Source organism: Hypanus sabinus, chromosome 27 (assembly GCF_030144855.1).
Source record: "Hypanus sabinus isolate sHypSab1 chromosome 27, sHypSab1.hap1, whole genome shotgun sequence".
Taxonomy (NCBI): Eukaryota; Metazoa; Chordata; class Chondrichthyes; order Myliobatiformes; family Dasyatidae; genus Hypanus; species Hypanus sabinus.
In genome coordinates this window covers 1,294,785-1,309,811 of record NC_082732.1, presented here as the reverse complement: position 1 = coordinate 1,309,811, position 15,027 = coordinate 1,294,785, and the positions used below count along the sequence as shown (strand labels likewise).

The following is a 15,027-nucleotide window of genomic DNA, read 5'->3' as shown; positions in this document are numbered from 1 at the left end:
CTCATTTTTGTTCCCTTCTTGGTTCTAGCCACCTTCTACCCACACATTTCACCTCTTCCCTAATGGTTTACCTTCCTTACTTATCAGATTTCAGCACCAAAAGGAATTGTGTTTCCCCCCACCCCCTTGGCCCTCTGGCAGATGTCTCCACCTTCATTACCACCCCCCTACCTGGCTCTATTTGTGATGATTTTTCTTTATTTGCTAGCTTCCACATCATCCATCTGTCTTTGTTCCCCAACTCAACCCTCCACCACTTGGCTTCATCTGCCAGTCATCCTTCACCAAGGTTGACCAGGCTGGTGCCTGGAAAGGGATATTTCTGTTCAGAGGAGGCATTGGATAGGCTAGATTTGTTTCCTTAGGAGCAGGTGAAGCTGAAGAGATAGCTGGTTGAGGTACAGCAAATCCTGATGGACAGTCCAGTGCAAACTAAAGGAACACTTGGTCCACCAATTCTGTGAAACATCACTACTCTCCCCTTTACACTAGTGACCTTCCCTCTCCATTCTATCCCTTTGTAGAATTTCAACCCGAAACTTCAACAATTTGCTCCCCCCATGAATGCTGCTCAACCCATTAAGTCCCTGCAACAATTGTTTGAATCCAGAGCTCGGGTTCTGTTGTTTCTTCTGTCTTCATGTCTCTGATAAGCTTACATGTAGTACTTGCCCCATGGCACAGATGTCCAAGACCAGAGGGCATATATTTAAGGTGAGGAGTAAGAGGATACAAGAGGGTTTGAGGAAGTTTTTTTACCCAGATGGTGTTTGTATCTGTGCAACAACTCCAGGCAAGTCTCTACAAATCAAGTAAGACAAAATTGTAAACTTACTCCGCAGTCATTTGAGAGACAAATTCGAATGTTGTGAAGCCTTCATTCAAAAAGTTATCTTTATATTGTCCCATCTTAATGGCTTCCAACCAGTCACCTACTGTAGAGAAGCTGGAAAAATCAGGGACTGTACGGTCCAGCAATGGTAATGTTACCCTGTAAAAAGAATTCAGAAAATTGAGCGACTGCCCACAAATATAGCACAGGAAATCAGAATGAGACTAAGGATTCACATGTTCAGAATTACTCACTCCTTCAAACAAGATACTCAGGTTAAATTCACAGGGTAGAAAACATGCAAAACTATGAAGTCCTTTTAAATGGTGAGAGACAGACAGATGTTGGTGTTCTGAGAGATCTGGGTGTCCTTGTACATCAGTCACTGAAAAATAACATAAGGTTCAACAAGCAGTTTGGATGACCAATAGTCTGGTGGCCTATACTCCAAGAGGATTTGAGGAAGAGACGGGCCTTCTTATTGCAATTATGCAGCATGCTGCTGAGACCACGCTTGATGTCTCTACTAAAGGAAGGATGTACAGAACCTGCAATAAAGGGAATTCACCTAATGGTGAATTCAGATTGTTGGACTGTCTTGAGAGATTATGCAGACTGCAGCTATGCAGCTGGGAAACACCAAAGATGGTCTCATTGAAAATGACAAAGGGCTTGACAAGGTGGATGTAAGGATGATGTTCACCTTGGCCAGCCTGTCCAGATCCAGGCATCACAATCTCTTAGGGAGAGATTCAACCAATCAAGACCAAGATGATTAAATAATATTTTCATCCTAGGCAGAGTGAACCCGTGAAGTTTTGTACTGAAATAAACTATGGAGGCTCAGTCACTGAGATACTCAAAAGATCCTTAAAATGTATATATTATATATTAAGGGTGCATGGCATGAGCATTGACTAACCATACTGAGTGACAGGGTAGGTATGAAGGGCTGAGGAGTATCATTGAGGACCGTGTTCTCTATTTGTACATTCAGAAGCTTTTTGCTGTTTGTTTCTGACATTTTCATTTATATTTTCAAAGGGTTTAGCGGGATATGGACCAAGCACAGGAAAACAGAACTGGCTCAGATTGATATCTGAGTAGAAGTGGTAGAGGCAGGTTCAGTACTGTCATTTAAGGTAAAATTGGATAGGTATATGGACAGGAAAGGAGTGGAGGGTTATGGGCTGAGTGCGGGTAGGTGGGCCTAGGTGAGATTAAGAGTTTGGCACAGACTAGGAGGGCCGAGATGGCCTGTTTCCATGCTGTAATTGTTATATGGTTATATATGATATCTTGATTGGCATAGGACAGCTGGCCAAAGGGCCTGTTTCTGTATTGTATGATGCTATTAAAAATCTATCCGAATGTTAGGCCGATCAGACATACATGCAAATCTCCAAGTACGATCATGCACATGTGGTTCCTGAAACCCAGAATGATGGGGAAGTATAGAAACCAAACTATAGACAAATAGGGAAAATAAGAAAACATGTTCCAACCCTGAAGATAATGGTGTCAAAGCCTTTAAGCTGTTTGGATTCCTGATCATTTTATCCAAGGTATTCACAATCTGTCCAAACTTTGGCCTGTTGTTCCGATCCTTTTGCCAGCAGTCAAGCATTAATTGATGAAGTGCTGTTGGACAGTCCATGGGTGGAGGGAGTCGATAATCTTGTTCAATAGCATTGATCACCTTTTAATATAAAGCATAAAATAAAGTGATTCAGAAGATGACTCTTTGAATTCAGACTGACTGAACATTACAATGTCGTGATGGTTTGGAAAGCACTAAAGTAATCTTCACCATAGACATTATTATAGCTCGGCTATAATAAACAGGAGAATCTGGGAACACAGAGATTTGGCCACTTGAACTGGAACAGGCAGGAGCCAACCCCTTTGGTCTGTTCTATTGTTCCATAAGATTATGCCGATCTGATCCTGGCTACCATTTCACTTTTCCATCCAGGCTCCTCAGAATTTAGCTCATCTATATTTCAAAAGTGTATTCCGTCCTTGAATACACTCCATAATCCCGCTCCCACAGATCTCTGGGTGAAAAAAATAGCCAACATTTGCAACAGGAAGAAGAAATTCTTCTCATCTCCATCCTGAATCAGCAACTCCATGTTCTGGGTCCTCCACAAAGGGAAGCATCTTCTCACCATCACCCTGTCAATAAAAGCCACTATAATGGGGGAATGGGAAGTATGGTGCAATTAGACAGGAACTGGGGAGCATCAATTGGGAATAGATGTACTCAAGGAAATGCACAACAGAAATGTGGAGGTTACTTCAGGAGCATTTGCTGGGCGTTCTGGATAGGTTTGTCCTTTGAGGGAGGGCAAGGATGATAGGGTGCAGGAACCATGTTTGACTAGTGATGTGGAACTTCTAGACAAGAGGAAGAAAGAAGAAAGAGGTTTAGGAAGCAAGGATCAGACAGGGCTCTAGAGAGTTACAGGGTGGCCTGGAAGGAGCTGAAGGATTTACTTAGGAGAGTTAGAAGGGGGCATGAAAAGGTCTTGGTAAGTAAATTAAGGAAAACCCCAAGGTAATCTGTACATATCTGAAGAAAAGGACTGTGGTCAGACTGAGGTTAACCTGATCAGGGACAGTCAAGGAAACATGTGCCTGGAGTTGGAGAAGGGAGGTAAATACTTTGTTTCAGTGAGACGGATTTTGATGGTCGTGAGGACAGCGTAAAACAGACTGAAATACTTGGACATGTTGTTGATGCGGAAGAGGATATGCTAGCATTTTTGAAAAATGCTGGAATAGATAAGTCCCCAGGGCCACTGGATATACCACAGATTACGAAGTGAAGCAAGGGAAAAGATTGCTGTGGCACTGGTGATGACCTCTGCATCTCACCACTCACCACAGGAGTAGTACCAGATGGTTGGAGGGTGGCAAATGTTATTCTTTTGTTCTAGAAAGGGAGAGATAACCCTGGGAATTATAGACCAATGAATCATACTTCAGTGATGGGCAAAATACTGGACAGGATTCTTAGGATTGGGATTTACAAATACAAACTTTGTATTTGGAGAAGCATAGCTGATTAGGATAGTCAACGTGGCTTTGTGAGGGGCAGGTCATGCCTCATGAGCCTAATTGTATTCTTTGAGCAGGTGACAAAGCACATTGATAAAGGTAGAGCAGTGGATGTGGTGTATATGGATTTTAACCATATAACAATCACAGCACGGAAACAGGCCATCTCGGCCCTCCTAGTCCGTGCCGAACTCTTAATCTCACCTAGTCCTACCTACCAGCACTCAGCCCATAACCCTCCACTCCTTTCCTGTCCATATACCTATCCAATTTTACCTTAAATGACACAACTGAACTGGCCTCTACTACTTCTACAGGAAGCTCATTCCACACAGCTATCACTCTCTGAGTAAAGAAATACCCCCTCGTGTTTCCCTTAAACTTTTGCCCCTTAACTCTCAAATCATGTCCTCTCCTTTGAATCTCCCCTACTCTCAATGGAAACAGCCTATTCACGTCAACTCTATCTATCCCTCTCAAAATTTTAAATACCTCGATCAAATCCCCCCTCAACCTCCTACACTCCAATGAATAGAGACCTAACTTGTTCAACCTTTCTCTGTAACTTAAGTGCTGAAACCCAGGTAACATCCTATTAAATCGTCTCTGCAGTCTCTCTAATTTATTGATACCTTTCCTATAATTCGGTGACCAGAACTGTACACAATATTCCAAATTTGGCCTTACCAATGCCTTGTACAATTTTAACATTACATCCCAACTTCTGTACTCAATGCTCTGATTTATAAAGGCCAGCGTTCCAAAAGCCTTCTTCACCACCCTATCTACATGAGATTCCACCTTCAGAGAACTATGCACTGTTATTCCTAGATCTCTCTATTCCACTGCATTCCTCAATGTCCTACCAGTTACCCTGTATGTTCTATTTGGATTATTCCTGCCAAAATGTAGAACCTCACACTTCTCAGCATTAAACTCCATCTGCCAACGTTCAGCCCATTCTTCTAACCGGCATAAATCTCTCTGCAAGCTTTGAAAACCCACTTCATTATCCACAACACCTCCTACCTTAGTATCATCGGCATACTTACTAATCCAATTTACCACCCCATCATCCAGATCATTTATGTATATTACAAACAACATTGGGCCCAAAACAGATCCCTGAGGCACCCGCTAGTCACCGGCCTCCATCCCGATAAACAATTATCCACCACTACTCTCTGGCATCTCCCATCTAGCCACAGTTGAATCCATTTTATTACTCCAGCATTAATACCTAACGACTGAACTAACTAACTAACTTAACTAACCTTCCATGTGGAACTTTGTCAAAGGCCTTGCTGAAGTCCATATAGTCCATTTAGTCAGGCATTTGCCAGGGTTTCCTTATTCAGAAGGTCAGGAAGTATGGGATCCAGGGAAAGTATGGGATCTCATTCAGAAGATCAGAAAGAAGGGGATCCAGGGAAACTTGCCCATAGAAGGCAGCGGGTGGTAGTCGGAAAAACACTGGGGCTCTGCAGGGATCTGTTCTGGGACCCCAGCTCTTTGTAATTTTTATGAATGATTTGGATGAGGATGTGGAAAGGTAAGTCTGCACTTGACACAAATGTTGTGGATATTGTGGAAGGTTGCTGTAGGTTACAATGGGACACTGACATGAGGCAGAGCAGGGATGAGAAGTGTTAGATGGAATTCAACCTAGAAAAGTACGAAGGGATTCATTTTGGAAGGTTGAATTTGAAGGCAGGATACAGGGTCCATGGTGGCATTCTTAGAAGTTTAGAGAAACAGAGTGATCTTGGGGTCCATGTCTATAGCTCCCTCACAGTTCCCATGCAAATTGATAGAGTTGTTAAGAAGGTATATGGTGTGTTGGCTTTCATTGATCAGGCAACTGGGTTCAAGAGCCACAAGGTAATGTTGATTATGAGGTAATCAACACTAGTGCACCTCATGGTTGTGTGCTTAGACAATTGATCTAACCATTTCTATTAGTTTGTCCCTCATTCTCCTCAACTCTGAGGAATAAAGACCTGGAGTGGTCAACCTCTCCCTATAGTTCAAACCCTCTAGACATAGCAACATCCTTGTAAATCTTTTCTGCACCTTTCCCGTTTTACACCTTTCCTCTAACAGGGTGACCAAGATTGTTCACCGCAGAGTCACTGATTGAATGCTGCACTTTCATACTCAAATCATCTACATAAATAACAAACAACAAAGGTCCCAACACCCACCCCTTTGGCACGTCCCAGTCACTGACGTTCATTCTACTTCGCTCCAAGCCAATTTTGAGTTCAATTAACTACCTCTCCCTTCATTCTATGGGACTTGTTTATTCTTGACACCAGCCATGCAAGGCCTTGGCAAACAGCTTGCTAAAATACAAATAAAAATTGGTATTGTAGCAATAGAAATTTGCTAGAAAACAAATAGAAATTGGTATTGTAGTAATAGAAATTTGCTAGAAGACAAATAGACAAATCAGGGTTGTCGGGTGTTGCTGGGACAACGTGTTTTGAAGGGCTAGAAGGCCTATTCTGTGCTGTATCGCTAAATAAATAAAACACCCATTGCCTTCATCTACCTCTTCAAAAAGCTCTAAAGGATTTGTCAAGCAGAATATTTCAAGCATAACACCATGCAAACTCTTTCTGATCAAATTTTGTCTTTCTAAATTCAGGTGTATCCTGTCCTTCAATATTCCTCCAATAATGTCCCCACCACTGATGTCCAGCTGAGTAGCATGTAGATCTTTTTGCCTTCCTTCTTAAACCATAAGATCATATGACATAGGAGCAAAATTAGGCTATTTGGCCCATCGAGACCGCTGCCATTCCATCATGGCTGATTTATTATCCCCTTCAACCTTATTCTCCTGCCTTTTCTCCGTAACCTTTGACCCCCTTACTAATCACCATCCTAGCAATCTAGGCTTCACTTGGTCTCCACAACTACCTCCTGCCAATAAATTTCACAGATTTAGCACCCTTTGGCTAAAGAAACTCTGTTTTAAAGGATGTTTGATAGATGTATACAAAATTATGAGGGGTATAGATAGGGTAAATGCAAACAAGCTTTTTCCAGAGGTTGGGTGGGACTACAAGAGGTCATGAGTTAAGGAAGAAAAGTGAAATGTGTTAGGGGAAACTGAAAGTAAACTTCTTCACTCAGAGGGTGGTGACAGTGTACAACAAGTTGTCAACACAAGGGATACCGGCAAGCTCGATTTCAAAATTAAGAAGTTTGGGTAGGTACAGGGATGGGTGGGGTATGGAGGGCTATGGTCCAGGTGCAGGTTGATGGGACTAGGCAGTTTTAAAAGTTTCAGCACAGACTAGATGGATCAAAGAGCCTGCTTCTGTGCTGTACTTTTCTATGACTCTATGACATCCTTCTCTTCTTAGGCTGTACCCTTTGGTCCTAGGCTCTCCCACCAGAAGAAATGTTCTCTCGGCATCGACTCTATCCAGGCCTCACAATATTCGACGGATTTCAGTGAGATCATTGTCATTCTACAAAATACATTAACATTTTATTTCCCGAGACCATTCTTGTAAACTTCATCTTGGCCTCTTCAATGCCAGCATACCCTTTCTTATTGTGAGGTCTGGCCAATGCCTTAACACTACATTCTTGCTTTTATATTCTAGTCCTCTCAAAATGAATGCTGACATTGCATTTGCCTTCCTCACCACCGACTTAGCCTGCAAGTTAACAGTTAGGGAATCCTGCAAGAGGATTCCCAAGTCTCTTAGCACCTCTGAATTTTCTCCCCATTTAGAAAATATTCTGTACCTTCATTTCTTCGAACGAAGTGTATGACCATACACTTCCCTACACTATAATCTGACTGCTGTTTCTTCGCCCATTCTTCTAATTCATCTATGCCTTCTGCCGACTCCCTGCTTCTACACCTCTACCTGGCCCTCCACCTATCTTTGTATTGTTCTCAAACTTGGCCACAAAGCCATCAATTCTGTCATCCAAATCATTGCCATACTCCATAAAAAGAAGCCGTCCCAACACTAACGCCTGTGGAACACCACTACTCTCCAGCAGTCTATCCTGCCTGTATTTTCTCAAAGAATTTAAAAAGATTTGTCAGGTAAGATTTTCCCATAAGGAAACCATGCTGACTTTGGTCTATCTTATCATGTGCCTCCAAGTACCCTGAAACCTCGTCCTTAATAAAGGACTCCAACATCATTCCAGCTATTGGCTAAATGACCTAAGTTTTCTGATTTTGCTTCCTTCCCTTCTTAAAGAGTGGAGTGACATTTGCAATTTTCCAGTCCTCCAGATCATTCCAGAATCTATTGATACTTGAGATATAATTACTAATGCCTCCACAATCCCTTCAGCTACCTCTGTCAGAATGCTGGGGTGTCCAGATGAGTCAGCCTCTCAAACATCTTCTCCTTTGTAATAGCAATTACCCTCACTTCTGCCCCCAACACTCTCAAATTTTGGCTGGTGCCTTCCACAGTGAAAACTGATGTAAAATACTTAAGTTCATCCGCCATTTCTTTGTCCTCCACTACTGCCCCTCCAATGTCACTTTCCAGCAGTCCAGTGTCCACTCTCACTTCTTTTTATATATCTGAAAAAGACATTACTATCTTCTTTTATATTATTGTCTAGCTTAACTTCATATTTCATCAGTTCTATCCTTTATTACTTCTTTAGTTGCCTTCTGATGCTTCTTTAAAGCTTCCTAATCCTCTAACTTCCCATGTTTGCTATATTATATGTTCTCTCCTTTGTATTTATGTTGTCTTTGGATTCCCTTGTCATCATAGTTGCTTTATCCTCCCTTTAAAATACTTTTTCTTCTTCTATCCTGTACCTTCTATTGTGGACCTGTACTCATCCAGGTTGAAGAAGAGGGCGGGGAACATCATAAAGGACTCCTTCCATCCTGCGCACGGACTGTTTGAACTGCTTCCGTCTGGTATGCGCTTCAGATCCCTCCAGACTAAGACTAATAGGCACTGGAGAAGCTTTTTCCCTACTGCAGTCACTTTGCTGAACAGTTAACTGCCGGTTAACTGTCGGCTAACTATTACTTGGATTGCACTACCTGTATGTATAATCTATATTTTCATTTATATTTATCATCTGTTATGAGCAGAGAGACAACATCTGCCGGAAGTAAATTCCTTGTATGTGCACAGGTACTTGGCGATTAAAGTCTGATTCTGATTCTTCTGAATTGCTGCTAGAAACTCCAGCCTTTGCTGGTCTGCCGTCTTCCTTTTCAATCAACTTTTGTCAGCTCCTCTCTCATCCCCTTTACTCCACTGTAATACCGATACATCTGATTTTAGCTTTTCCCTTTCAAACTACAGGGTGAATGCTAACATTCACTGCCTCCTAAGGATTCCTTTTAAATTAAGCTGCCTAATCAAATCTGGTTCATTATACAACATCCGATCCAAAATTTCTTTCCCCTTGTGGGCTCAATCATAGATATTCCTTCTCTTGGCATCCAGCACCAAGCTGATTTTCCCAATGTTGCTGCTTATGGAAATGCCCCTTTACTATCACAACATTGCCCTTTGCCTTTTCTATCCCTCATTGTAATTTGAACCCACATCCCGCCTATTGTTCAGAGGCCTGTATATAACTCCCATCAAAGTCCTTTTACCCTCGCAGTTTCTTAACTCTACCCACAAGGAATCTACATCTTCTGATCATATGTCACCCCTTTCTAAGGGTTTGATTTAATTTTTTACCAAAAGAACCAGCAAACCCCTCTGCCCACCTGCCTGTCCTTTTGTTACAGTGTGTATCCTTGGATGTTAAACTCCCAACTGTCATCTTCTTTCAGCCACAATTCAGTGATGCCCAGAACACCGTACCTGCCAATTTTTAAATGCACCACAAAATCGCTCACTTTATTCTATTTACTGTTCAAGTAGAACACCTTCAGTCCTTTTCAACTTTGCCCCATGTTACACTTCAGCTCATCCCATCAACTGCAGTTTTTCCCTGTCATCTGCTTATCCTTTCTCACAGTCTCACTGCGCACTACATCAACTTATATACCAACTATTTCATCTTCCGCCTTCCAACTCCGGTTCCCATCCCCATGCCAAATTAATTTGAACCCTCCCGAACCCGCAGCAAACCTGCCTACAAAGATATTGGTCACCTTTGGGGTTAGGTAAAATTAGGTACAGGTCATATCATCCCCAGAAGAGATCCCAATGATCCAGAAAACTGGAATTCTGCTCCCCTGCCACACATTCATTTGCCAAATCTTAAACAGAGGATTGACATTAGCCAACTTCTATTCTTCAGGAGCTTCACCAGTGGCTAAAGATGAAGCAGATATCTCTGCAAGTTCCTTCACTTGCCTCCCACACAGCCCACGTTATTGTGCTGTAAGGCTGCAAATACCCCCTTCCTAGAATGTTCTCCAAAATATCTCCACTTACTTCTTTTCTTTCTTGAGCTCCTAGGAGAAATATTCATTAAGATCCTACCCATCCCAGTGACATGGGAAATAGGCAGCCCTGCTGACATCTAAGGAGGCCCTCATTGCTCATCCTTTTACTCTCAATTTAGCTACAGAAACTTCTGGGATTTTCTTAAACTTACCTGCTAGGTGCATCTGAAACCCTCTCTAATCTCTTCTTCTTTCCCTCTTATGTATATTCTTAATCTTTTATAATCATCTGTCTCTTGACTGTCATGGTTCAGTAAACCTGACAGGTTTACTCTTCACCATGCACAACACGCTGGAGGAACTCAGCAGGTCAGGCAGCATCCGTGGAAATGAGCAGTCAACATTTCGAGCCGAGACCCTTTGTCAGGACTGAAGAGGGAGGGGGCAGGGGCCCTATAAAGAAGGTGGGGGAGGGTGGGAAGGAGAAGGCTGGTAGGTGCCAGGTGAAAAACCGGTAAGGGGTGGGGGAGGGGAAGCAGGGAGGGGATAGGCAGGAGAGGTGAAGAAGGAATGTGAGGGAAAAGCACTGTGTAGTTGAAGAAGGCAGAATCATGAGAGAGGTGTTAGGCAGCTGGAGGAGGAGGCAGAGTGAAACTGGGATGGGGGATGGGAGAGGAAGGGAATTACCTAAAGTTGGAGAATTCAGTGTTAATGTCAAGGGGCTGGAGACTACCCTGATGGTATATGAGGTGTTGCTCCTCCAACCTGAGTTTGGCCTCATCATGGCAGTGGAGGAGGCCATGTATGGACATATCTGAATGGGAATGTGAAGCAGAGTTGAAGTGGACAGCAACCGTGAGATCCTGTCCGTTGTGGCGGACGGAGAGGAGGTGCTCGATGAAGCAGTCCCCGCCGATGTAGAGGAGGCTGCACCAGGAGCACCGGATGCAATAGATGACCTCAACAGACTCACAAGTGAATTGTTGTCTCACCTGGCAGGACTGTTTGGGGCCCTGAATGGTGGTAAGAGCAGAGGTGTAGGGTCAAGTGTAGCAATTACACTTGCAGGGATAAGTGCCAGGTGGGAGAACTGTAGGGAGGGACGTGTGGACCAGGCAGTTGTGAAGAAAAGATCCCTGCGAAAAGCAGAGAGGGATAGAGAGGGAAAGATGTGTTTAGTGGTGGGGTCCTGTTGAAGGTGGCAGAAGTTGTGGAGGATAATATGCTGGATCTGGAGGCTGGTGGGGTGGTAGGTGAGGACAAGGGGAACTCAGTCCCTGTTGTGGTGACGGGAGGATGGGGTGAGTGCCAAAGTGCGGGAAATGGAGGAGATACGGGTGAGGCGATCATTGATAACGGCAGAAGGGAAACCATGATCCTTAAAGAAAGAGGACATTTGAAATGTCCTGGAATGGAAAGCCTCATCCGGGGAGCAGATGAGGCGGAGACAGAGGAACTGGGAATAGAGAATAGCATTTTTGCATTTGGCAGGGTGGGAAGAGGTATAATCGAGGTAGTTACGAGAGTCAGTGGGTTTATAGAAGATATCAGTGGACAGTCTATCTCCAGAGATCAGGAAAGGGGAGAGCAGTGTTCTGAGATGGACCAAGTGAATTTGAGGGTTGGGTGGAAGTTAGAGGCAAAGTCGATGAAATTGACGAGCTCAGCATGGGTGCAGGAAGCAGCAGCAATGTAGTCGTCAATGTAGCGAAGGAAAAGTCTGAGTTCCCCTTGTCCTCACCTACCACCCCACCAGCCTCTGGATCCAGCATCTTATCCTCCACTTTCAACAGGACCCCACCACTAAGGAAATCTTTTCCTCTCTACCCTTCTCAGCTTTTTGCAGGGATCATTCCCTCCGCAACTGCCTGGTCCACACATCCCTCCCCACAGATCTCCCACCTGGCACTTATCCCTGCAAGCATAATTGCTACGCCTGTCCCTACACCTCCTCTCTTACCACCATTCAGGGCCCCAAACAGTCCTTCCAGGTGAGGCAACACTTCACTTGCTGGGGTCTGCTGGGGTCATCTATTGCATCCGGTGCTCCCAGTGCAGCCTCTTCTACATCGGCGAGACCCGACGCAGATTGGGGGACCGCTTCATCGATCACCTCCTCTCCGTCCGCCACAACAGACAGGATCTCACGGTTGCCGCCCACTTCAACTCTGCTTCACATTCCCATTCGGATATGTCCATACATGGCCTCCTCCACTGCCATGATGAGGCCAAACTCAGGTTGGAGCAGCAACATCTCATATACCATCTGGGTAGTCTCCAGCCCCTTGGCATAAACTGAATTCTCCAACTTCCAGTAATTCCTTCCCTCTCCCTTCCCCATCCCCCATCCCAGTTTCACTCTGCCACCTCCTCCAGCTGCCTATCACCTTTCTCATGATTCTGCCTTCTTCTACTACCCATAGTGCTTTCCCCTTACATTCCTTCTTCACCTTTCCTGCCTATCCCTTCCCTGCTTCCCCTCCCCCAGCCCTTGATCTTTCCTCTGATCGGTTTTTCACCTGGCACCTACCAGTTTTCTCCTTCCCACCCTCCCCCCACTTTCTTTATAGGGCCCCTGCCCCCTCCCTCTTCAGTCCTGACAAAGGGTCTTGGCCTGAAATGTTGACTGCTCGTTTCCAGAGATGCTGCCTGACCTGCTGAGTTCCTCCAGTATGTTGCTTTGACCACAGCATCTGCAGTGCACTTTGTGTTTACTCTTCACCATAACAGGAACATGCACTCTTGGACACACTATCACACTCTTCTGTTCCTTTCACTTGAAACATGCTCTCCAATCAAACTCTACTAAAACCTACCTAATTCCTCCCTCCCCCCAGATTAGCTCTGCTCCAGTTTAGTGCTTGGTTGTTGTGGTGACACCACTCCACCAGTTGGCATATCTCACTCCTGTACACCCTCGCATCAGCACCTGAGATTCTACCAACAATGGTTGTATCGTCAGCAAATTTGTAGATGGTATTTGAGCTATGCCTAGCCACACAGTCATGGGTATACAAAGAGTGCAGCAGTGGGCTAAGCACCCACCCCTGAGGTGTGCCAGTGTTGATCGTCAGCGAAGAGCATGTGTTATCACCAATCTGCACAGATTGTGGTCTTCTGGTTAGGAAGTCGAGGATCCAATTGCAGAGGGAGGTACAGAGAACCTTTAAGCTACAGACCTTTCCCATCACCATCTTAAAATTAATAGCAGTATGGTCATTGGAACCAAAGTACTCTCTGACTGCCACATCAGTTACCTGACTTACTAAGAGAAGGTCCAGTATTGCAACCTCCCAAGCTGGGTGAACAGGTTAGGGTTATTAAGTTATGAGCATGCTAAGTGGTGTCAGAAGCATGGCTATTCTTGCAGTCTTCCCCAATACTTCGCAAACACTGACACAAATGACACATTTCACTGTGTGTTTTGATGTTTCGATGTATATGTGACAAATGGAACAGGAGCACGCTGAGGAATCCCACAGTCACGGGGAGAACGTGCAAACTCCTTATAGACAGAAACGGGAATACAATCCTGATCTTCTGATTGCTGGCACTGCAAACATTACGCTAACTGCTACATAAAATCTCCCATTAATATAACCTCATTATTCTGGACCCATTGCATTTTGCCTATCACCACAATAGGTCAACAGCAGCCGCAATCTCAATGGCTCTCCACACGGCTTTAGACCACCTAGAAAAGGCATCGACTATTGCTCAGTATTTAATACCAGCATTCCCACAATCCTGATTGAGAGGTTGCAGAACCTGGTTCTCTGTACCTCCCTCTGCAATTGGATCCTCGACTTCCTAACCAGAAGACCACAATCTGTGCAGATTGGTGATAACACATGCTCTTCGCTGACGATCAACACTGGCACACCTCAGGGGTGGGTGCTTAGCCCACTGCTGCACTCTTTGTATACCCATGACTGTGTGGCTAGGCATAGCTCAAATACCATCTACAAATTTGCTGACGATACAACCATTGTTGGTAGAATCTCAGGTGCTGACGCGAGGGTGTACAGGAGTGAGATATGCCAACTGGTGGAGTGGTGTCACTGCAACAACCAAGCACTCAACGTCAGTAAGACAAAAGAGCTGATTGTGGACTTCAGGAAGGGTAAAACGAAGGAACACATACCAATTCTCATAGAGGGATCAGAAGTGGAGAGGGTGAGCAGATTCAAGTTCCTGGGTGTCAAGATCTCCGAGGATCGAACCTGATCCCAACATTTCAATGTAGTCATAAAGAAGGCAAGACAGCAGCTATACTTTATAAGGAGTTTGAAGAGGTTTGGCATGTCAACAAATATACTCAAAAACTTCTATAGTTGTACCATGGAGAGCATTCTGACAGGCTACATCACTGTCCGGTATGGAGGGGTTACTGCACAGGACCGAAAGAAGCTGCAGAAGGTTGTAAATCTAGTCAGCTCCATCTTGGGCACTAGCCTATAAAGTACCCAGGACATCTTTAGGGAACGGTGTCACAGAAAGGCAGTGTCCATTATTAAGGACCTCCAGCACCCAGGGCATGCCCTTTTGTCACTGTTACTTTCAGGTAGAAGATACAGAATCTACCTGATTCAGGATTCAGGAACAGCTTCTTCCCAACTGCCATCTGATTCCTAAATGGACATTGAAGTTTTGGACACTACTTCACTTTTTTAATATACAGTATTTCTGTTGTTGCACATTTTTTAATACCTATTCAATATATGTAATTGATTTACTTGTTTATTTATTATTATTATTATTTTTTTTCTCT

The 15,027-nt window shown here is 44.1% G+C and overlaps 1 protein-coding gene across 1 annotated transcript in view; it reads right to left on the bottom strand.

The window, feature by feature from the left end:
* The window catches only part of LOC132381967 (ephrin type-B receptor 2), a 468,380-nt gene that overhangs the window by 12,571 nt on the left and 440,782 nt on the right, over positions 1-15,027 (bottom strand). Inside the window, exons 14-15 of the mRNA XM_059951670.1 lie at positions 2,338-2,531; positions 836-991 (exon numbers count right to left, since the gene is read on the bottom strand). Of these exons, the coding sequence (XP_059807653.1) occupies positions 836-991; positions 2,338-2,531 (350 nt within the window). The remainder of the gene's footprint in view (positions 1-835; positions 992-2,337; positions 2,532-15,027) is intronic.